This window comes from Odontesthes bonariensis, chromosome 12, assembly GCF_027942865.1.
Source record: "Odontesthes bonariensis isolate fOdoBon6 chromosome 12, fOdoBon6.hap1, whole genome shotgun sequence".
NCBI lineage: Eukaryota > Metazoa > Chordata > Actinopteri > Atheriniformes > Atherinopsidae > Odontesthes > Odontesthes bonariensis.
In genome coordinates, this window is record NC_134517.1 from 6581726 (window position 1) to 6606810 (window position 25085).

Here is a 25085-nt window from a genome sequence, read left to right on the forward strand (position 1 = left end):
TGTACACCTATTGTCTGAGAAGCTGCTGAGAACAGCACAATTCTGAAGTTATCTGTGTTTACAACACTTACGGCAGCTGACAAAATATACTGCAGCCTAATTTTTTTTAATGCAATATGTCCAAGCAGTTTCTGCACTTACAAAGAAAATTTCTCATTATATGTTACGTAACAAACTTTTTTCATTGCCATCTGCTCCTGCACTGATGCCTCGTATGATCCTGGTTGTCCCATTATTACTGCCGATGTGTAACTCTAATGTTTAGGGAAGTGATTTGATTCCTCCTGAGCAAATATATAGACCATCACAAAATTTGAAAAAAACTAACAAAAAAAACACCACAATATCACACATTATAGTTTATTGCAACCACATTTGTTTTGTAAAATGCAACAACTCAATCACGTAAACAAGTTCATTACAGATATTAATATAATACTAAAAAGTGTGTTTATCTTGGGAGTGCCGGATGGATAAGTCGGAACATTTCTAAGAAAAATAGAAAGCAATTAAAAGAATGAAAAAAAAACCTAATGAAACAAAGACGATACATTATCTGCATTAGAGCTACAGACCACACTGCTGAAATACAGATGATAATGATGTGTGTCACATCAACAAACACCCACAGGAAGTGTAATAAAGCACTCAATGGTGAGATCATTTCCCCTCCTGTGTCCTCGTGTTGATGTAGTGCTGCTTTTGGGTCCTTAAATTAGCAACATAACAGAGGTATTGCTGTACAACTCATGGAGAACACTCTACTTTGCATGTGACAAACAGGGCACCTGTTAGCTCCCTCTTCATTTTATTTCTGTCTGTAAAAGTGAAACAGTCCCTTTTTTCTACTGATGCAGAGAAACAGCCTGTAATTGTATTTCTTTCTGTAAAACATCACCGGATGAAGATTGTATTTCCAGTATTTGTATTCCATATTAACAACATCCCATAGATTTAAACCATGACCTTTCTATTCATAAAACAACAGGGTCTCTCCTAACAGCAGTACAGTCCTCTGAAATGAGTGACCATGAAAGGATAAGAGGACAGGAAGTGGCTGTTTAGAGAAGGCTAAGTGGTATGTGTTTTGAAGGTGGGAAGCAATTGGCTGGCAAACATCAGAAAGTCAGGTCCTTCTCTCCCAATGAGGAAAAACACTCAGCCACGCTCTGGTCGGATACCTCCTCCAGTGTTGCTGGGTTCCACTTGGGATTCTGGTCTTTGTCAACCAGCACTGGAAACACACAAGGAATCGTGATATTCAATAGGGACTCGGATGCTGTTACTTAACGGAAGCCAAAATGTTAAAAAAGTCAAGAATCTACTGAGAGGAATGATAACTAATTGCAAAATTTACTGACAACCTGTAGAGTGATGGTGCATGAGAAGATTCTCGGCAGCCGACAACACAACGGCCGAATCATAATCCTTTTAAGTCTAAGCTGATACTCTGTGTTTACACTAGCAGGCGGAAATATTATTTATTAGGGCTGCGCGAGTTAATTACTCGTTAATTATTTAATGCCAATAAATATTTTATCGCGCATTAACGCAGTTTTTTTTTTTTTTTGGGCTTTTGTGCCTTTAATGGATAGGAAAGTTCAGAGAGACAGCAAGCAGGGGGCAGAGAGAGGGAACAACACGCAGCACAGGGCCGTCCGATGCAGGACTCGAACCGGGGACAGCTGCAGAGGACTATAGCCTCTTGAACATGGGGCGCCTGCTCAACCCACTACACCACGGACCACCCGTTTTATCATTTATTTTATTTTGTAAAAGTCTGTTTTACAAAATAAATTATTTTATAAAGTCTGTTGCTGTCTGCTGCAGAACCGGAAAAGAAAGTAATTGGCGGATCCACCAAACATGGAGAAGGGTACGGAACTTTTACTCGGCCATTTTCATTTTAAAGTTCTTCCAGACGACGGAGTTGACAGAACCAAAGTCATCTGTAAACACTGCCAAGTTGAATTGTCTTATCACCGTAGTAGTTCCAGTCTAAAATATCACTTGAAGGCAAAACACACAACTGATACCAGCAAGTCATTCAAGGAAACAGACAGTGGAGCGAGGCTTCTATATAAAACCTACATGTTAAAAGTGTGTTTGCACAACAAATGTTATGGCACTTTCACTCATATGGCAGTACATTTAGAATAAAACTAAATGCTAAAAGCTTTACACTACTTTTGAATGAATTTTTGGATATTGCATACAAATGCAATTAATTGCCATTAATCAGGGAAATCATGTGATTAATTAGATTAAAAATTTTAATCGTTGCCCAGCCCTATTATTTATTGATCTTTGATAACATTAACAGTCAGTGTAAAATATTTTTTTATTGAATTTACATTGTTTTCTATTCTTTCCTGCTCAATGGGGAAATTATATACTACTGCAGTAACTTACCGGCTCGTACGCCTTCATAGAAATCACACCCTCTCTGCAACACAACAGAAACAATCCAATAAGATGATTTAATTCATATTGTACTCTAAAATAAATTTCAAATTAAATTAAACTGACATGCTACTTTAGCACTGAATGCCAATTAAAATGGTAATAATGTAATCTGTGCTAATTTGAACCAAAATATAATTAAACTGGTGCTCATGAATGTAGACTGGAATCCTATTTGTTTTTACCATGCAGGCCTGGCTCAGTCGATACTCCATCACCAACACATCCTGCAGGCTCAGCTTTGCGCCCTCTTCAAGCTGCTTGTAGGTGATCTTCAAAGATGTGGGAGACATTTTGACCAAGGTCTAAAGGAAGTAAAACCAGTGTTTGTCAGAGAGGCTCAGCCTTCAAACTGAAAGATGCAAAAAACCTGCTTTGGTTCCTTTCCCTCAGACAGATTTTTGTGAGTCGTGGGAAAAAAAAAAAAAAAAAAAAAAAGCAATGAGCAAAACAGGATGTTGATGGTAAGGCAGGAAATTGGATTAGGGGTGTAGAGTTACAGGAAGTGTTTTTTTTATAAATATTTGATGACTCAACTAACCCTCACTGGGTGTAATTCATATTGGCATAGCTGGAAATAATACTGAATGTGACTATGTTTGCTTAAAACAGCAGAAAATTAGCAGTCATCTGAATCTAAAAAAAAAAAAAAAATGAGTAGTTGAAATCTTAATCCAGGAATTTGAGTTATCTGGAGAGGAAGGGAGGGGTAAAATCAGGGGCATGGGCACAGTTTCATGAGATTAAACAGCTCCTTTTCCAGGTTTTTTTTTCACTAGTCTAAACATGTAGCATGACATGCCAGATTTGTTGTTGTTTGGAAGCATCTGAGAAGTCCTCGGGAGAAATCTCTGAAAAAATGGCAAGGAATTTCAAAAGATATTTAGCAGATAAGAAATTGCCTATCACCAACATAAATAAACATCAACTAATCAGATCAACGACGCGCTTACAAGAAGTCAGTGGAACAATCCTTGCTGACTTGCCACACCTACTGGTCCAAATGTTTGGGTTTTGGCCACCAACGGCTCAAAGATAGATTCTCTTGTGATGGTTATCTTGCAAATTGTGACTAAACCAGCTGCTCTGCAAGATAGAGTAAGAACATGTGGAAACTGGGATATGGGCAAGACTAAAGGCCATCACAATGCAGATTAAGATTAAGTACCCTGAAATCCCACAGGAAAGAGTCAGAGACTAAGCCCATTAAGTACTTAGACGGAGTTTACTACTTATTGCTAACATGGATTGCACAGCCAAACGATGCTCTGGTTTCATTCATTGGTACTCAATATGGGCTTTATCTACTGGTGATATACCAGGGCTAAAGGTAGGTATTACTCACAGAGACAACGGTTTCTATAGAAACCAATACATGTTTTCCACCTCCCTGTGTCTTTAAGGTTCCAATTAGGTACACAGGACGTAAATTTCCTCGTCTGTAGACATCTGCATGCAGCTTAAAGGTTTGTTATTATGAGGACTGTACACACCGCAGTCACCAACTGCCCATGATCCAGGAAAACAACATAGATGTTTGTTTGGGATACATATTGCGGTTGCTGAAGGTGCTGCATTAGGATGCACCAGAAGGTTCTACAGACCTATTTGGAACTGTCTGCTATACTTTGCAACAAAGATCACATAGCTGAAAAGTTCAACATCACAGCTGTCGGGGCCTTTTAAATTTCCAAATGATATTTTCCAACAAAGGCCGTGGGTGGCAGCAGGTGGTTGTGTTCTTGCACACACTTCAGTTGATTGTTAAAATATACGTAGTTTATTTTTTACCAACAAAAAAATATGAACAAAACAATAACAAAAAAAATTCTTACAATTTAGTTGAAAACGAAAGTTAACTTATTTGAATTTAACAAGATCTAAAAGTGGTCAAAAAATCATTCCACCACCACCTCCCATCCTCACACCGGACATTTGACAGACAAAAAAAGAGCCCCTGGTGTGTTCTTAATCTGTCTGATTAATAGGCGGGTCCAAAAGTCACCAAAATATTTTAAACAATCTCAAATACAAAAGTCTTGAATCCAAATCAACCAAAGTATATTCCAATATCCCAAAGAAAACCAAACCGATAGAACCCATGACTTACAAAACATAAATGGCCACAACAACAGCTGGCCTCTCAAAAAACATCGACAAGAGCCCTGTGCGTTTTTTTTTTCTGTTTGTTACGAGGAGCAATGTAACGTGAAAAAGCATCAAACGACGAGTACAGGTGATGCCTTATCTTTTGTATTAGAGATGTGTGGAATGTGTCTAAATAGCAGTACTAACACAAAGCCTTAAAGTTGATGTATGAATGAGATGTGCATTAAAGTCTGCCTGTTGCGTGCATGGGGACACGACTGCCAGGTGTTAAAAACAACTGATGCTAGAAGCAGGAGTTGACAGCATGTCTCTGCACAAGTGTTAACAGATTTCTGTACAGTTACTTTATTTAGAGGACAATCCAATTCCGACAGTGAATGTGATTCAGATGCAGATCAAGGACATACCTCGGCTTGTTTCTTAGCAAACTCTGAACCGTCTGCCTTCAGTTTCTGCATGATTCCTTCCACACTGGCGGAGTTGAACAGCCTGATGGGAGGGAACAGGAAATTCAGAACTGAAAACAAGACAGGTATTCTCCTGACTTCCCATTTGTCCTTTCAAGTACTGTGAGTGTATCCAAAGGCCTGTAAATGGTAAACCTAATGGAGCACCGTTGTTGTCAACAACTATTAAAAACATTAAATCCCCCAAATAGTCAGTGCAGTGCACTGTACTCATCTCCTGACAATTAAAGAGCCTTGCAGGTTGGGGGAAATTCTGGTTTGCCTTTGGAGAAGTCAACTAAAAGTAGGAGTGAATAATCTTGAGATGGAAGGCCATGAATAGTTATTAGGGTTGGTTATCTTTTGAATAGCTATCAATTTCAACTCTGATTAATCTAATTAATTCAGATTCTAACCAAATTTTTATTTTGATTCCATAATGGTTGAAATAAATGAAGATAAACAGACCTAATGATTAGATAAAAAAAAACTGTCTTTGTTCTGAACATTCAGACTCAGCTTCTTTGTTCTACAGGCCCCAGTTATTTTCTTATTGATTACAGGAATTAAGTTGAGGGTTGACAGAGTAAGACTAACTAATATATTCTTATATTCCACCTTATTCTTTAAGAAATTATGCTTCGGAAAAATGACTGTTTACTTCTCAGGTTATACAGAAATGGAAGGCCTACCTGTCAATATCAGAAATGTGCTTATCCAAGACAAAAGGCTTTTCAGAGTCCAGACTACTCTGTGGAAAATGAGCACAGACAAAATAACACAAAAACACACCTGTGTAGGAGAAATAATTTTTTGATCGAAGTAAGATCTTAAGCTTAGTGTTTGTGATAAGTGTATAAAGGCTGCTTTAGTTTCTGACCTGGTTCTGGAAGGACTCAAGCACTCTGGAGACCTCTGAATCTGAGGGAGACTTCAAGTTCACTAGCTCCTTCTCCAGATCTGGGACCTATTGATGTATAAAATCCCAAAAAATGTGTAAAGAAAAAAAAAGAAGTCTGACTGCATTCTTATTATTTTTGGAGACAGATAGATCTTTTCCTTTTGGTCCTCAAAGAAGAAATACTTCATAATGGAAGCAGCTTCCGTAAACTGAGTATTTCATCAGCTCTTTTCTTCTATTGTAGAATTTGGTAAGAATACCAAGGACAGTTCATCTTAGTTTGGACTGAGAAAGAAACTAATTCAAAGGCATTGTTGTGCAGGAGTCCAACAGTCTGCCATGCAAGCACATAAACTGACAGCTTATAGACCAAGTCTACATTAGTTTGATCTTTTTATCCAGGCATCCAGTGACTCAACATCTGGCCACTCAGCACACCTGCCCTGCATTCGTCCCTGCAGCATAAATATCACTCAACCTCAGAGTGGGCATGGGCCATTTAAATAAGTTTATTCATTCAGTTGAGTAACAGCACCTTCTTTGATTCTACAAAGTGAGTGGCAACTCCGGCTCTCTGCACGTCACGTCCTTTAAGCCGGTAGCCCGTCAAGGCGAGAAACAGTCCCAACTTCCCCCTGAGCCTTGGCAGAAAAAAGCCACCTCCCACGTCAGGGAAAAGCCCTGTCAAAGTAAAACAGAAAGCATTCACACACAGTCTGGTATAGTTCTAAATACAAATGTATGTCATCAAGTAAAATGACTAGCGCTGGGAAAGTTAACTCGTTATTTTCGCGTTAACGCATTAATTATTTAACGCCGATAAATATTTTATCGTGCATTAACGCATCTTTTTTAAAAATTATTATTTTTTTAATTTTTGAAATTTTTTTAACAAAAAAACATTTTGAGGTCTATTGTGCCTTTATTGGATAGGAAAGTTCAGAGAGACAGGAAGCAGGTGGCCGAGAGAGGGGGAACGACACGCAGCACAGGGCCATCCGTTGCGGGACTCGAACCGGGGACAGCTGCAGCGAGGACTATAGCCTCTTGTACATGGGGCGCCTGCTCAACCCACTATGCCACAAACCACCCGTTTTATTATTTATTTTATAATTGTAAAAGTCTGTTGCTCACAGCCTTTTATTTTGTAAAAGTCTGTTGCTGTCTGCCGCGGAACCAGAAAAGAAAGTAATTGGCGGATCCACCAAACATGGAGAAGGGTACAGAACTTTTACTCGGCCATTTTCATTTTAAAGTTCTTCCAGACGGCGGAGTCGACAGAACCAAAGTCATCTGTAAACACTGCCAAGTTGAATTGTCTTATCACCGTAGTCTCAAATATCACTTAAAGGCTAAACACACAATTGATAGCAGCAAGTCATTCAACGAAACAGACAGTGGAGCGAGGCTTCTACATAAAAACTACATAAAAATGCTGATGTTGAAAGTGTGTTTGCACAACAAATGTTATGGCACTTTCATTCATATGGCAGTACATTTAAAATAAAACTAAATGCTAAAAGCTATGCACTACTTTTGAATTCATTTTTGGATTTTGCGTACAAATGCGATTAATCGTGATTAATCAGGGGCGCCTGTGAGCAGACCACAGCCACAGGCTCAGAGCAGACCACAGCAACAGGCTCAGAGCAGACCACAGCCACAGGCGCCACAGGGCCAGACCAAGAGGCCACAGGGCCAGACCAAGCCACAGAGCCCATGGACTCCTGTTTTCGAGCCCCTCCCTCCCACCCCCAGATATTGGGGATGTCTGGGATCCATCCCTTAAGGGGGGGGCTCCCCCCTCGCTGTCGGAGGTTTGGGCGCCCACCAGACCACTGCCTTCTCCTGCCACATCGCCGGATGTCCGACCGCCTGCCGGACCGTCTCCGGCTTCTGCCGCCACGTCGACGGATGTCTGGCCGCCTGCCAGACCACCGCCTCCTGCTGCCATGTCGTCGGGGGTCTGGGTGCCCGCCAGACCACCGTCTCCTGCCGCCACGCCATTGGAAGTCTGGGTGCCAACCAGACCATTGTCTTCTGCCGCCACGCCATTGGAAGTCTGGGTGCCAACCAGACCATCGTCTCCTGCCGCCACGCCGACGGAAGTCTGGGCGTCTGCCAGACCACCGCCTGTTCCTGCCACGCCATTGGAAGTCTGGGCGTCCGCCAGACCACCGCCTCTTCCTGCCACGCCGTCAGAGGTCTGGGCGTCCGCCAGACCACCACCTCTTCCTGCCACGCCGTCAGAGGTCTGGGCGTCCGCCAGACCACCGCCTCTTCCTGCCACGCCGTCAGAGGTCTGGGCGTCCGCCAGATACCGTCTCCTGCCGTCCGAGGCCGGTGCTCTTGCCGTGTGCCTGGTCGGCCGCTGCAGACTTTTTAGGGGCGTCTGGGATCCGCCCCTTGAGGGGGGGGCTCTGTCACGCCATGGACTCATATCTTGAGTTTTATGTTTTAGGTCATGTTTGGTTTTTAGTCATGTCTTAGTTTAGTTCTCATGTTTCAGGTTCAGGTCTTGTGTTTAGTTTATGTCATGCCACCCTCTCCTGTCCTGCCATCAGCCTCACGTCCCTCACCTGTGTTTTCGCCATCAGCTGCACTCAATCCCTAATCACCCTCCACAGTATTTAGTTTCCAGGTTTCCTTTCAGTTTTTGTGAGATCCTTCCCCGTCACCATCCATGCCATGCCACGCCACAGTTAAGTCTTTTTACCATGATATGCCAAGTGTTTTGTTTTATTCTGTTAAATAATCATTCCACAGTTTAGGTTTTTGTATCCAGCTCAGCCGCGCTTTCTTTTGGAACTTTGTGTTTTTTGTTAATAAATCAAGTTTGCTTTTTGAATATCCGCATCCGTGTCCTCCCTCCTCACACCTAACTGACAGTTATGATGTATGAACAAATCACCACTGGCACATTACAAAGAGTGGAGCATGCAGCTTTACAGCTTACAAGCTTTATGGTTAATTCAATTATAATCCAAAGCCTTAATCTATACACCGTTCATGCTGTATTGTCACTAATGTCAATATTCCTGACATGAAATAAACTTCCATTTGTTACGCCTTGTTTTCGCACATCTTTTGTTGTGTGGCATGAGGCAAGAAGAGGGGGAGGTGAAGAGTAGAGAGGGATTAGTTGTGTTGACCTCATTCATGGCTGAAAATGTAATATCATAAAAGTGGCAGATGTTGGCAGATGTTAAATCTGTTTATCCTGTAGCGAAGGGTTAATGTTTGTGTGTGAGGACTGTCTGTCATAGATGAATTAGTGTGTTCATAAACAGGTATGGAGAGAGAAATTTTTCAAAAAAACAATGTGGCGCCCTTGCAGGTGTTTCTTGCAGCAGAACAGTGTATGTGGAATCAAAATGAAAATAGGCTGCAGAGTCCCTTCTTATGGGAATGAAGGGATATGTCATGTAAATAAATAATTTGGATTTCTGATGTATATTTATTGCTGGATTTGCTAGATTTTTTTTTATCAAGTAAAGGATTGGAAGAGCAAAGAAAAAGTTCTGTACTCAAGTGAGATACTTCTGCTTTACTTGAAACTTTTACTTCATTCAACTTAACAATGGTTTATTAGTTTTTTACTACACTGTATTTAGTTCACAGCTACAACTTCAGGTTACTTTTCAGATTTAAAAGAAAAAAGGTGTAAAGGCAAGTCAACACTGCACGAGGTTGGGTTGAATTTGGTTTCCTTAAATAAACTGCTTTGAGAAGTCAGGGATGCACTGTTATAATTTAGTGCTATGTATAGAAATTTAAAGGGTGGCTGTGGCTTAAGAGGAAAAGCAATCATCTACCTTTCAGAGAGTTGGGGGTTCAACTCCTGGCTTCCCTAGCCCACATGTCAAGGCATCCTTGGGCAAGACATTGAGCCCCACATTGCCTCTGCTGTGTCCATTGGTATGTAAATGTTTATGATAGAGAAAAAGCGCTGTGTCGCCTGTTACATTGTATACGGAAAAACGTGTTGTACCAGTGTGTGTTTACATTGGTGAATGTGTCTTGTAGCGTAAAAGTGCGTTGAGTGGTCACCTAGACCAGATAAGTGCTATATAAGAGAGACAGTTTACCATTTAAACCTAAAAAAGTACTGGTTGTAAAATTTACTGTATTTCTGAAGGGGAAAAAGAAAGATTAAATGCCTACAATGAGTATTTAATTGTTAGGCAAAATTTCTCCTCATTCAGAATTGTCCACTTCCACTATAAATCATGTTTTTAACATTGTTAACATGAGTGAATTACAACGTCAATGCTGTAGTTGAGGATTTCTGCTTTGGATCTACAGAACAGCACCAACAGTCTCAGAAAGGAATATGTTCTACATGAAATATCAGAAGAACTGATTCTGAAAACTTTCTGCCCCGACCAGCTTAGTGGAGCCTTTTGCGAGGACTGTGAGAAACCGATTAAATTAAGCTAGCACAGGCACATTGATAAGACCAAGTAAGCTGTTGGGCCACGCAAGCAAGCTGAGAGATGGCTGACTGGTGACAAATCCATTTTTAATATTTTAGAAAGTGGTAGAAAGTGAATACTTTACCATTCTGATAATTCAATTTACATGCAACCTTGTATAATGCAGCTTTCTCTTTTAGTTTAGTTTATTTAGTCAGGGACCATGTGCAAAGTACATTAGTTACAAAGTAAAAAGATGACCTGCACCAGATTGTAGCTTAGCAGCTAATTTCCATCTGCAGTCCCTGGGCAAGTTAGAAACATAAAAACATTAAATACAATAAAATAGAAACAGTCACTCAGGCAAAGACCACACACACACACACAACATAAAAATATTATCATATGCAAATGCTCAGCAAAATGTCAAAACAGTCATGTGCAAATCTATTAGTGGTGACAAGGCTGATTACATAAAAGCCATTGCTTCACTTCACGTGAAAAGGTATAGAAATTTGCAATGTTTTTTATGTGAGTGGGAAGGGTATTCCATTGCTTAGTTGCTCTAAAAGAAAAAGCAGATTGTGCAAATGCAGTGAGCCGACTTGGGAGGCTACAGTTTCCCCTGCTGGTAGATCTAGTTGTTCTGCTAATGCGTTCAGAGCAAGGATGGATGAAGGTTTTCAGAGGTGGTGGAGCAGTATTGTGGATCATTTTGTACATGAGGCGTATATCAGAATATAGGATGAGGTTGTCAAAGCTGAGCAAGTTATACTTGTCCAGTATGACACAGTGGTGAAATTGAGAGGGACGTCTGTCCAAAACTTTAAGAGCTTGTTTGTAAAGTGATGCAATTGATTTCATGGCAGTCTTGGTAGCCTGAGACCAGCTTGACATACAGTAGTGTAAATGAGACATTATCATGGCATTTACATAGGTCTTTGCAGCATCAACAGTTAGGGAATTGCGAATATGTCTAAAATTTGCTATGCTGTATTTCACAGTGTTGCCCAGTTTTTTTAATGTGTTTCTTAAAAGTAAGTGTGGAGTCTAAAGTCACTCCCAAATATTTAAACTCATCAACATTTTTTAACGGTTCTCCACTTACATATATATTTGGTACAGACTTTAGTTTACATCTGTTTTTAAAAAACATGGTGACAGTTTTATCAGTATTAAGTGTAAGACAGGAATTGGTCAACCACTTGGTAACCTTAGTGAGAGTTTGTGTCAGTGTGTTTGCAACTTGTTCTGAGTCTTTGCCATGTGTGAACAATACTGTATCATCAGCATACATCAATATTTCCACACCATCACATACTGATGGGAGGTCATTGATGTATGCGCTGAACAGAAGTGGCCCAAAAATGGAACCTTGCGGTACCCCCATAGAGCATGCTCTGAGGGATGATGTTTTATCCTTTATCCTGACACACTGGGAATGATTTAAAAGATAAGACTCAATCCAATACAATACACTTGGAGACAACTGAAAGCTAGCTAATTTGGAGAGGAGTAGTGGGTGGTTTACAGTGTCAAATGCCTTTCGCAGATCTAAAAACACTGCACCCACTACTCCTCCCTTGTCCAGATTTGCCTTGATATGCTCAATAAAAAAACAACATGCAGTGTCAGTAGAGTGGTTAGCTCTAAATCCAAACCGCATGGGGTGTAATAAATTTCTTTCATTGAAGTGTGCTATTAACTGTTCTGACACTGTTTTTTCAAGCACCTTAGAAATTGCTGGTAGTATACTTATTGGCCTATAATTTGTAACATTCTGTCTATCCCCTGCTTTGAAGATTGGAGTTACTATTGCTGTTTTAAGAGTATTGGGGAAAACATTTTCCTCCAATGATCTGTTTACAATGTACATAATGGGAATAGATAAGACATCCTTAAAGTTTTTCAGTAGAGAAGTGTCAAAGCCCCAGATGTCTTTTGCCTTGGACAGTGATATTGTTGATAAAATTGTGGCTATTTTCGTTTCATCTACATTATTGAAATTCATTAAAGTAACATTGTTTTCAACAACCCTTGGGAAATGAAGATCTGATGAATTACTGCCCAATTCTAAAACGGAATCAATAAAATAATCATTAAAACATTTGGCGATTACTAAACTATCATTATGTGATCTATGTGATTTAAGCTGTATAGGTGCACTCATTTTACTTTCTTTACCAGAGAGTTGGTCAATTGTTCTCCACAATATTTTTGAGTTACTTCTTGCTTGTGTTATAATCTCCAGGAAATAGTTGGCTTTAGCCTTTCTAAACTGTGATGTTGCCTTGTTTCTGAGGCTTTTATATGTTAAGCGATCACTATCAAGGCCAGATTTCAGACATTTTTTCAAGGCTGTGTCCCTTTCCTTAATCAGTTGCCATAATGTGGGGTTAAACCAGGGCAACATTTGTTTTCTACGTTTAAGAGGGATGTTTTTTGTATGTTTAGATACAAGGCATTTAATCTTTGCAGGCTTGTTCACTGTTTTTATCCTTCACAATATTACTCCAATTAGTTTATCTAAATTCATTTTCAAAGTGCTGCAAAGTCTTGTGTATTGCTCTCCATTTCAAACATCTAATAACCATATTTTCTTATATGAGAAATGCTAACAACACAAAGCATCAACAAAGTTGGAGTAAACAGGACAGGCAGTGTCATTTGCTGGTGGGCAGGCTGGGCCAGATAGATCCCCTTTCACTGAATGGGGAAAATAAGTCTAGTCATACTATCAAACCATATTATTGCCATAAGATGTTTTACATGGCAAAAACTTGTGAGAAAACAGATGGGTCCATTTGGGAATGAAAAAAAACTGCTGGAGTGATATTAAACCGGTTTTCACGTTCGGATAATTTGGTTCAGACTTTTTCTGCAGTTGTGGTTGACACGCGTTTCTTTACAGTTGGAGATGTTTTGCTAGAGGGGAGGAAACGAAGAGCACCTGTCTAAAAACTGCAGGAGGTAGAACGCGATGCAAAAAGAAAGATGTGGACATTGTCATGTTTTGTTTATGGCACATCGAAATTGAAGGATGAGGCTCTTTTGGTCTCTTCTGATCTTTTGGACATTTTGCTTCGGGGGCTGGTACAAAATACATGCGAGAAGTTATACTAGAACAGCTCTAGACAATTTCAGGACTGCAATGGACTGCAAAGGTTTGTGCTTGCCAAGCATACTCCGGCAAGCTGCATTTAAAGCAATTTACTATCTAAAATGATAAAATGCGACTGATATACTGATTTTACACTATTTCTAATTGAATAACGTCACATTTAACCAGTTACAGTATGGTGGTATACAGAGCGACTGTAGATAACTCATAAGAGAGGCTCTTGAGAGGCTTTGACCTCCGGATCAGGGCTAAAATAAGCATGTGGGGTGTGTGAGGCAGCTGTGCTTCAGTGAAAAGGAGGAAATGCTTTTCTCTAATATAAGCAGTGCAGTGAGTATTCCAAGTTACTGATGGCAGAGGGGATGCTCAGATAATGGAAATGTACTGGATTGGCGTGTTCACAAATTTCTTTTTGCAGGGTGATTAAGACATTACTCACCATACTCTGCCTCTTCTTACCATAACCAAAGTGTACAGCAACAACATAAATATTACTAATTTCACTCCTTATTTTTAATTCACCTTCCAATTCCGATTCCAATCCAATCAGATCAGATAGACATCTCCTCATAAATATCAATGACTTTTCTTTGCCTTTTAAGAAAAAATAAGAAAATTCATCCTAAATTTCGTGCCTGCAGTAAAAACAGTAGTGCCTTATTTTTTTAAACGGGCATCAATAATGAGACCAAACCAAATCTAATCAAATGTGCTAATTCCCAGCAAGTCTTAACACAAAGATATCAGAATCAGAATCAGAATCAGAATCAGAATCAGAATCGCTTTTTATTGCCAGGTATGTGGACACACACGAGGAATTTGACTCCGGTTACACCTCACTCTCTTTAGTGCAACAATTACAAAAAAATAGACAAAAAAATAGACATAGAACAAGATTAAATCAGAAGTGCAAATTGGTGCATGGTGCAAGGATGAAACACTGAAGTCCGGTTTTAGCTGTTTAACACAGAGACAGCCTGAGGGAAGAAACTGTTCCTGTGTCTTGTTGTTTTGGCGTACAGAGTTCTGTAGCGCCTTGCAGAAGGGAGGAGTTTAAACAGTTTGTGTCCAGGGTGTGATGGGTCTGCAGAGATGTAACCTGCCCGTTTCCTGACTCTGGACAGGTATAGATCCTGGATGGAGGGCAGGCTGACACCAATAATCTTCTCTGCAGACCTTATTGTCCGTTGCAGTCTGTTTTTTTCCTGTTTGGTGGTTGATCCGAACCAAACGGTGATGGATGAACAGAGAACAGACTGAACAATGGCGGTGTAAAACTGGATCAGCAGCTCCTTAGGTAGGTTGAGCTTCCTGAGCTGCCGCAGGAAGTACAACCTCTGCTGTGCCTTTTTGATGGTAGTGACTGTGTTGGTCTCCCACTTCAGGTCCTGAGAGATTGTGGGGCCCAGAAACCTGAAGGATTCCACAGCAGACACTGCGTTGTTGGTGATGGTGATGGGTGGCAGAGTGGGGGGGCTTCTCCTAAAGTCCACTGTCATCTCCACTGTTTTTAGCGTGTTCAGCTCCAGATTGTTCTGACCACACCAGCAGACCAGCCGTTCAACCTCCCGTCTGTATGCAGACTCATCACCGTCCCGGATGAGGCCGATGACTGTTGTGTCATCTGCAAACTTCAGGAGTTTAACAGACGGGTCTCTTGAGGTGCAGTCGTTGGTGTAAAGGGAGAAGAGCAGTGGGGAGAGTACACACCCCTGGGGGGCACCTGTGCTGATGGTCCGGGTGCTGGATGTGATGCTCCTCAGCCTCACCTGCTGCTTCCTGTCAGTCAGGAAGTTTGTAATCCACTGACAGGTGGAGGAGGGCACAGTGAGCTGGGTGAGTTTGTTGCGGAGGATGGCTGGGACGATGGTGTTGAACGCCGAACTGAAGTCGACAAACAGGATCCTGGCGTACGTCCCTGCAGAGTCGAGGTGTTGCAGGATGTAGTGCAGTCCCATGTTAACGGCATCATCCGCTGACCTGTTCGCTCGGTAGGCGAACTGCAGGGGGTCCAGCAGGGGGTCTGTAATGTCCTTCAGGTACCCCAACACCAGTCTCTCGAAGGACTTCATGACTACAGATGTGAGGGCAACAGGCCTGTAGTCGTTCAGTCCTGTGATGGTGGGTTTCTTGGGGACCGGGATTATTGTGGAGAGTTTGAAGCATGAGGGGACTTCGCACAGCTCCAGGGATCTGTTGAAGATCCGGGTGAAGATGGGGGCCAGTTGGTCAGCGCAGACCTTCAGGCAGGAAGGTGACACACCATCTGGGCCGGGTGCCTTCCTGATCTTTTGTCTGTGAAAGACTGACAGAACATCCTCTTCACAGATCGTGAGTGCTGGTGGGGGGTCAGAGGGGAGAGGTGGCAGGTGATGTCAATGGGGGGGGGGGTGGAGAGGTGTGAATGTGTCAAACCTGCAGTAGAACACATTCAGCTCGTCAGCCAGTTGATGATTCGCTGCAGTGTTTGGGGATGGTCTCCTGTAGTTGGTGATGGACTGCAGGCCTCTCCACACTGACGCTGGATCGTTGGCTGAAAGGCTGTTTTTAATCTTTTCAGCGTAGCTCCTCTTGGCTGCTTTCACCTCCATTGTCAGCGTGTTTCTGGCCTGGTTGTACAGGACTCTGTCCCCACTTCTGTAGGCCTCCTCCTTGGCCTGACGAAGTTGCCTGAGTTTTGCAGTGAACCAGGGTTTGTTGTTGCTGTATGTGCGGAAGGTTTTGGTGGGCACACACATGTCCTCACAAAAGCTGATGTAAGATGTCACGGTATCAGTCAGTTCATGCAGGTCTGAGGGTGCAGTCTCAAAAACACTCCAATCAGTGCAGTCAAAGTAGGCTTGTAATTCCACTTTGGCGTTGTTGGTCCATCTCCTCACCGTCTTGACCACAGGCTTAGCAGATTTCAGCTTCTGCCTGTAGGTTGGGATAAGATGAACCATGCAGTGGTCAGAGAGTCCCAGGGCTGCACGGGGGACAGAGTTATATGAGTTCTTAAAAACAGTGTAACAGTGGTCCAGAGTGTTTGTGTCCCTGGTGGGACACTTAATATGCTGTTTATATTTTGGGAGTTCGTGGCTGAGGTTTGCTCTGTTAAAGTCCCCCAAAACAATGAGCAGAGAGTCCGGGTGTTTTTTCTCCACGTTATTAATCTGGTCGGCCAGGTGTTGTAACGCCTCAGTAACACAGGCCTGAGGAGGGATGTAGACTCCGACCAGAACAAACGAGGAAAACTCCCGCGGCGAATAGAACGGTTTACAGTTGATGAAGAGTGTTTCTAGTATTTCTAGTATTTCTATATGCGTGTGTGGAATAATAATAATAAAAAAAGAGAGCCATGGATAATAGTATTCATGGCTTGCAGAAAAATCCCAGAGAACACAAATCTCTTGAAATATTTCCACCCCCAAATACAGTCAACCCTCAGTCAGCACATCTCCATTACTATCCCATTTACTCCCTCTTCTCATTGTGGTCTGGTCTTTGAGAAAATCACATACAACTATCAGACCGTACCCACAAGAGCCCCCCCCCCTCCTCATTTCCTGTCCGCTTACAACATAATCTTCCTCCAAACCCTCCGCCTGACATCCGAAGCTAAATCCAACACATCACTACATATCAGCTGAAGACTGCTTTTTAAAGTCAGAGCCCAGAATGCATCAGAATGAGTCTGATGCATGTTTCTTTGTCTGAGATTTCATGGGTTTGTGTCAAATGAACGATGACGCAAGCATCCTTGAAAGCTGCAAGTCAACCCCATCTCCAACCCTCACATTTACACCTGAGTGAACATAATCTATCAGAACATGAACTGATTTACATGAAATAAACAGAAAAAACAGAAATGCTGAAACAACAGAGCTCATACTTGTCACCTGATTCCAAACCGATTATGATTGGGCACACAGTCTTTCAAGAGCCTATCAAATGAGCATCAGAGATGCTTGAGAAACACATCAGAATCCCTCACCCAGTAATATGAAGTGATTACACTGGCTGAGATGGAACAGACAACATTAACTGATCACAGTTTCATTCATTCCCCAAAACCATAGTTATAAATGTATGACATGATAGCATTCTGCACATTACATGTACTTAATTACATTTGCAGCAATGCAACTACAGCCATTTGGACAACAGGCTTGCTTATGCCATAACATTGGCTGTGATTAGTTAGTTGTCAGAGATTTGTTGCTAATCTCCTCAGCACCTGAAAAGAAGGCCATCTGTCTACATGTGTCAATTAGCTAAAGAGCAGACTATGGCTTAGTGTCAATGTAGGGGTCATGTGCACTTGAAGAACTGGCTCAGACAGTAAAAAAAAAACAAAAACAAAGAGTTTTTGATGATAAAACAAGAAGTCAAGCCATTCAAGCACTGATGTGTTATGTAATGTATATAAAAAAGTGTTCCTTAGAGTACACAAATAGCACATGTCTAAGGATCTGTGTAAGCATATTATTCTCTCCTTTCTTTAGACCATTAAAGGCTACTTAGGTTTTAAGGATTAACACTTCTCTCAAATGTGAGCACTTCTCTCAAATGTGAGCGTTTCAGTAAGTTAATGATGACATCAGATTGTGCAGGACAGGAAAGAGACAGGAAAAATCTGTTCTCTAGAAAAATTTAATATTTTCAGATTAACTCCTCGAAATAATATCATTTGCACAATCCACTTAAAAGCTACAGCAATCAGACTAGTCACAACGGTTTGCAGCCAATCAAATGAGGGGTTATAGTTTTCTTTTTTTAACTATGTTTTCAGAGAGAAGACAGCTTGACAAAAACCGACAAAATCCAGACCTTTTCTTGCACAGTCACTTGGGTAATCATTTCTCCTCTGAATGACACACTGTGTTTATATCTCTCATCATCCTGGAAGCAGTGTACCTGTATAAAATAAGTGTGTCAGTGAGAGATATGAAACATAAATTTAAACAATATATATTTAGATACCTGCCATCCCAATGCTACAAGATATTTGTCTGTCCTGTAGATATGGCTTTATTTGGACCTATATTGCTGTTACCTGCTTCTTATAACATTTATAAAAATATCAAAAGCACTAGACCAGAGGTCTTCAACAGGGGGTCCGCGACCCCCAGGGGGTCCGCGGAGGTACTGCAGGGGGGTCGCGAAATCTTTGGTTGATTAGACGATTTAAAAAAAAAAAAATTGTTTTTTTTTTTCAAACAGTTTTTTCTCACAAATTGTGTGCAAACGTGTGCCATCCACAGATGCTTTGAGGATTCATTGTCCCATCTACATGCATGTTTAAAGTTAAAATCTGTGGATTATTTGAATAGCTCAGTGTTGTATGCAAGATGTTTATAAATGGCAGTGGCACGGCCACCTTGTACCTTGCACATGTTTAAAATAAAAACATGAATATATTAACCTGTGTATTATTTGAATAGCTTAGTATTGAATGTACAATAACAGAGTAGCTATGTTTATACACGGCACTAGGCCCCGTTAAATATAAAACACAATTGTATGCCATATAAATAGTAGGGGGGTCCCTGCTCCAACTCTCCATCAGTTTGGGGGTCCCTGGCCTGAAAAACGTTGAAGACCCCTGCACTAGACTGTATTCTTTAAAATGCAAAGATATTGTTAGTTTATTATTTTTTTTATTACTGGGTATTAATAATTCATTTTTATTGATTTGAGGTGCACAGAGCATCTGCAAAACATTTCAGGCTATTTTGCATTTTTGATCTGTTTCAGCACCAATATTTCTCTACCCTAAAAATATTTATGGACACCGTGTTCCCTTGCCCGGACGCGGGTCACCGGGGCCTCCCCCTGGAGCCAGGCCCAGGGGTGGGGCCCGCCGGCGAGCGCCTGGTGGCCGGGTCTGTGCCCGTGGGGCTCGGTCGGGCACAGCCCGAAGAAACGACACGGGTCCCCCTTCCTACGGGCTCACCACCCGTGGGAGGGGCCATGGGGGTCGGGTGCAATGTGAGCTGGGCGGCAGCCGAAGGCGGGGACCTTGGCGGTCTGATCCTCGGCTACTGAAGCTGGCTCTTGGGACGTGGAACGTCACCTCTCTGCTGGGGAAGGAGCCTGAGCTGGTGCGCGAGGCTGAGCGGTTCCGGCTAGATATAGTCGGACTCACCTCGACGCATGGCTTGGGCTCCGGAACCAGCCTCCTCGAGAGGGGTTGGACTCTCTTCCACTCTGGAGTTGCCCGCGGTGAGAGGCGTAAAGCAGGTGTGGGCATACTTATCGCCCCCCGGCTGTGCGCCTGTACATTGGGGTTTACCCCGGTAGGCGAGAGGGTAGCCTCCCTCCGCCTTAGGGTGGGGGGACGGGTCCTGACTGTTGTTTGTGCTTATGCACCGAACGGCAGTTCAGAGTACCCACCCTTTTTGGAGTCCCTGGAGGAGGCACTAGAGAGTGCTCCTCCGGGAGACTCCCTCGTCCTGCTGGGGGACTTCAATGCTCACGTGGGCAATGACAGTGAGACCTGGAGGGGCGTGATTGGGAGGAACGGCCCCCCCGATCTGAATCAGAGTGGTGTTTTGTTGTTGGACTTCTGTGCTCGTCACGGATTGTCCATAACGAACACCATGTTCAGGCATAAGGGTGTCCATATGTGCACTTGGCACCAGGACACCCTAGGCCGCAGCTCGATGATCGACTTTGTAGTCGTATCATCGGACTTGCGGCCGTATGTCCTGGACACTCGGGTGAAGAGAGGGGCGGAGCTGTCAACTGATCACCACCTGGTGGTGAGTTGGCTCCGCTGGTGGGGGAGGAAGCCGGTCAGACCTGGCAGGCCCAAACGTATTGTGAGGGTCTGCTGGGAACGGCTGGCGGAATCCCCTGTAAGGAGGAGTTTCAACTCCCACCTCCGGCAGAGCTTCAACCATGTCCCGGGGGAGGTGGGGGACATTGAGCCCGAATGGGCCATGTTCCGTGCCTCCATTGTTGAGGCGGCCGACCGGAGCTGTGGCCACAAGGTGGTCGGTGCCTGTCGTGGCGGCAATCCCCGAACCCGCTGGTGGACCCCAGTGGTGAGGGAGGCCGTCAAGCTGAAGAAGGAGTCCTATCGGGCCTTTTTGGCCAGTGGGACTCTGGAAGCAGCTGATGGGTACCGACAGGCCAAGCGGAACGCAGCCTCGGCGGTTGCTGAGGCAAAAACTCGGGCTTGGGAGGAGTTCGGGGAGGCCATGGAGAACGATTTCCGGACGGCCTCGAGGAGATTCTGGTCCACCATCCGGCGGCTCAGGGGGGGGAAGCGGTGCATCGTCAACACCGTGTATGGTGAGGGCGGGGCTCTGCTGACTTCAACTAGGGACGTCGTGAGTCGGTGGGGGGAGTACTTCGAGGGCCTCCTCAATCCTACCGACACGCCTTCCGATGAGGAAGCAGAGTTGGGGAGCTCGGACGTGGGACCTCCCATTTCTGGGGCTGAGGTTGCCGAGGTGGTCAAAAAACTCCTCGGTGGCAAGGCCCCGGGGGTGGATGAGGTCCGTCCTGAGTTCCTCAAGGCTCTGGATGTTGTGGGGCTGTCTTGGTTGACACGCCTCTGCAGCATCGCGTGGACATCGGGGGCAGTACCTCTGGACTGGCAGATCGGGGTGGTGGTCCCCCTCTTTAAAAAGGGGGACCGGAGGGTGTGTTCCAACTATAGGGGGATCACACTCCTCAGCCTCCCTGGTAAGGTCTTTTCGGGGGTACTGGAGAGGAGGATCCGCCGGATAGTCGAATCTCGGATTCAGGAGGTGCAGTGTGGTTTTCGTCCTGGCCGTGGAACAGTGGACCAGCTCTATACCCTCCGCAGGATCCTGGAGGGTGCATGGGAGTTCGCCCAACCGGTCTACATGTGTTTTGTGGACTTGGAGAAGGCGTTCGACCGTGTCCCTCGGGGACTCTTGTGGGGGGTGCTCCGGGAGTATGGAGTGCCGGACTCCTTGATATGGGCTGTTCGGTCTCTGTATGACCGGTGTCAGAGTTTGGTCCGCATTGCCGGCAGTAAGTCGGACATGTTTCCTGTGAGGGTTGGACTCCGTCAGGGCTGCCCTTTGTCACCGATTCTGTTCATAATTTTTATGGACAGAATTTCTAGGCGCAGCCAGGGCGTTGAGGGGGTCCGGTTTGGCGACCTCAGAATCGGGTCTCTGCTTTTTGCGGACGATTTGGTTCTGTTGGCGTCGTCAGGCCGTGACCTTCAGCTCTCACTGGAGCGGTTCGCAGCCGAGTGTGAAGCGGCTGGGATGACCATCAGCACCTCCAAATCTGAGACCATGGTCTTCAGCCGGAAAAGGGTGGAATGCTCTCTTCGGGTCGGGAATGAGATCCTTCCCCAAGTGGAGGAGTTCAAGTATCTCGGGGTCTTGTTCACGAGTGAGGGACGAATGGAACAGGAGATTGACAGACGGATTGGTGCGGCGTCTGCAGTGATGCGGGCTCTGCACCGGCCCGTCGTGGTGAAGAAGGAGCTGAGCCAGAAGGCGAAGCTCTCGATTTACCGGTCAATCTATGTTCCTACCCTCACCTATGGTCACGAGCTGTGGGTAGTGACCGAAAGAACGAGATCGCGAATACAAGCGGCCGAAATGAGTTTCCTCCGCAGGGTGTCTGGGCTCTCCCTTAGAGATAGGGTGAGAAGCTCGGTCATCCGGGAGGGGCTCGGAGTAGAACCGCTCCTCCTCCGCATCGAGAGGAGTCAGATGAGGTGGCTCGGGCATCTGGTGAGAATGCCTCCTGGACGCCTCCCCGGTGAGGTGTTCCGGGCCCGTCCCACTGGGAGGAGGCCCCGGGGAAGACCCAGGACACGTTGGAGAGACTATGTCTCTCGGCTGGCCTGGGAACGCCTCGGGGTCCCCCCAGAAGAGCTGGAGGAAGTGGCCGGGGACAGGGACGTCTGGGTCTCTTTGCTCAAGCTGCTGCCCCCGCGACCCGATCCCCGGACCAGCGGAAGATAATGGATGGATGGATGGATGGTTCTAACTGTGGTTTGGTAGTTTTTGCATGATCTTGCTGACAGAAAAACAAATGTCATTTGTTCCAATTAAGCAGGGGATCTAGGATTACTATATGTTTTAATGTTCAATCAAATACATACAACAAAATACATAAGATCACATTCTTACGAGAAGATGTAAATTATCTTGAACCATTCTGTGACATCTAAAAACGGATTTAATGTTGCCATGAGATCAAATGTTAATGTTTGAGTGTCTTTATTTAATCTGTCTTAAACCAGAATCTGGTCCAACGATGGGGAAAAAAAAGGAAAACAGTCAACGTTGATATTACGTTGAATAATCATATAGAGATGGGGATATAGACAGATTTTGCACCAAATGAAACACTTTCTTGAATTTTGAATTTCAGTAGTGTGACAGAGGTAAGAGACCAACACATGAGAGTTAGTCAAGTGTCAATTGTGACGCTGTGACGCTTTGCTTTGCGGTAAGACGTATTGCATCACTTCCTGTTACCTTGCTTGTGCACTGTGGAATTTCTTGCTCCGCTTGGAATACTGATAATCACTTTATTTCTATCTATAACTTACACAATTTTGCATAGTTAAACTCTATAGCTTATCGTTCTGTTCTAACACACTCCTACAGATCTTTAATCTTTATTCTCACTTTTTAGTGGTGTGTCTGGTTATCTAGCGTAGCATGGCTACCAGTTCTCTCCCTCCATCTCCTGCTTTCACCTGCTCCGTGTGTCAGATGTTTAGTTACTCCTCTGCCTCCTTTAGCGATAATGGTACATATAACAAATGTAGTCTTTTTGTAGTTTTGGAGGCGAGGTTCTGCACTGTTGAAAATCAACCGATAGCGAGCCAGGTCCCTTTAGCCAGTGTGGAGCCACCCAGCGTAGCTAGCTCAATTAGCCTCCCCCTAGCAGAACCTGAGCAGCCAGGATTACAACGTGGCTGGGTGACTGTCAGGAAGAGGCATAGCTCTAAAGTCAAGCCCGTTGTTCACCATCGACCTGTCCACGCTTCTAACAGATTTTCCCCACTCAGCGACACACCCGCTGAGGACAAAACCCTGGTAATTGGCAGCTCTATAGTCAGAAACGTGGCATTAGAGACACCAGCGGCCATAGTCAAATGCATTCCAGGGGCCAGAGCGGGCGACATAGAATCCTATTTAAAACTGCTGGCTAAGGATAAACGTAAATACGGTAAAATAGTTATTCACGTCGGCGTTAATGACACCCGGTTACGCCAATCGGAGGTCACTAAAATTAATGTTGCATCGGTGTGTAATTTTGCCAAAACAATGTCGGACTCCGTAGTTTTCTCTGGACCCCTGCCAAATCTGACCAGTGATGACATGTATAGCCGCATGTCGTCCTACAATCGCTGGTTGTCTAGGTGTCCAGCAAACAACGTGGGCTACATAGATAATTGGCAATCTTTCTGGAGAAAACCTGGTCTGATGAGGAGAGACGGCATCCATCCCACTTTGGAAGGAGCTGCTCTCATTTCTAGAAATATGGACGAATTTATTTGCCACCCTAAAACATGACAACCCAGGGCTCAGACCAGGATGCAGAGTTGTAGTCTTACACACTTCTCTGCAGCTTCCCACCTGCTGCTACCCACCCAATCAATTAACACAAAAGGAGCAAATCCTCTTGTGCAAAAAAAATTATTAAAACAAAAACTTTAACTGAACAAAAACATCAAAGTATTAAATGTGGTTTGCTGAATATCAGATCTCTCCTTTCGAAGTCTCTGTTAGTGAATGAGTTGATTTGTGATCATCATATTGATATATTTTGTCTTACAGAAACCTGGCTGCAGCAGGAGGATCATGTTAGCATTAATGAAGCAACTCCCTCTGACTGTTTAAATGTTCACGTTCCTCGAACCACAGGCAGAGGAGGAGGAGTGGTAGCTATCTTCAGATCAGGGTTACTAATCAGTCCCAGACCCAAGATTAGTTTGAGCTCTTTTGAATATCTGATTCTCAGTTTTTCCCACGCAAAGTGGAAATCCCAGAAACCTCTTGTGTTTGTTGTTGTGTATCGTCCACCTGGCCCTTATTCTGAGTTTCTGTCTGAATTCTCAGAGTTTTTATCCCAGTTAGTGCTGAGTACAGATAAAGTCATTGTAGTGGGTGACTTAGTGTAGTGGGTGTAGTGGCGTTCCTCTAATTTAGAAGAGTCTCAATTAGTCTGGAAAGATAGTTTAATAACGTATAAGAAAGCCCTTCGTAAAGCTAGAACTGCTTATTATTCATCATTGATAGAAGAGAATAAGAACAATCCCAGGTTTCTTTTCAGCACTGTAGCCAGTCTGACTAAGAGTCCGAGCTCTGTTGAGCCAGGTACTCCTTTAACTCTCAGCAGTGATGATTTCATGAGCTTCTTTATCAATAAAATAGTTTCTATCAGAGAGAAGATTGATGGAGTCCTTCCCACTATTATCAGTGATGTATCATCAAGTACAGCAGCTTTAGAGGTATCTTTAGAACCTGATTTGTATTTAGACGGCTTCTGCCCAGTTGATCACTCTGAACTAACAACAGCAATAGTCTCTTCTAAACCATCAACTTGTGTTTTAGACCCAATCCTAACCAGACTGTTCAAGGAGGTTTTCCCATTAATTGACAATTCCATATTGGATTTGATCAATCTGTCTTTGT

General features: G+C 43.6%; 1 protein-coding gene across 1 annotated transcript in view; it reads right to left on the bottom strand.

Moving 5' to 3' along the window:
• Positions 1 to 341: 341 nt before the first annotated feature.
• Positions 342 to 25085, bottom strand: part of hibch (3-hydroxyisobutyryl-CoA hydrolase) — a 55404-nt gene continuing 30660 nt past the window's right edge. The window contains exons 8-14 of the mRNA XM_075478989.1: positions 6455 to 6600; positions 5899 to 5985; positions 5711 to 5769; positions 4980 to 5061; positions 2649 to 2768; positions 2413 to 2446; positions 342 to 1234 (exon numbers count right to left, since the gene is read on the bottom strand). Of these exons, the coding sequence (XP_075335104.1) occupies positions 1119 to 1234; positions 2413 to 2446; positions 2649 to 2768; positions 4980 to 5061; positions 5711 to 5769; positions 5899 to 5985; positions 6455 to 6600 (644 nt within the window). The 3' untranslated portion in view covers positions 342 to 1118. The remainder of the gene's footprint in view (positions 1235 to 2412; positions 2447 to 2648; positions 2769 to 4979; positions 5062 to 5710; positions 5770 to 5898; positions 5986 to 6454; positions 6601 to 25085) is intronic.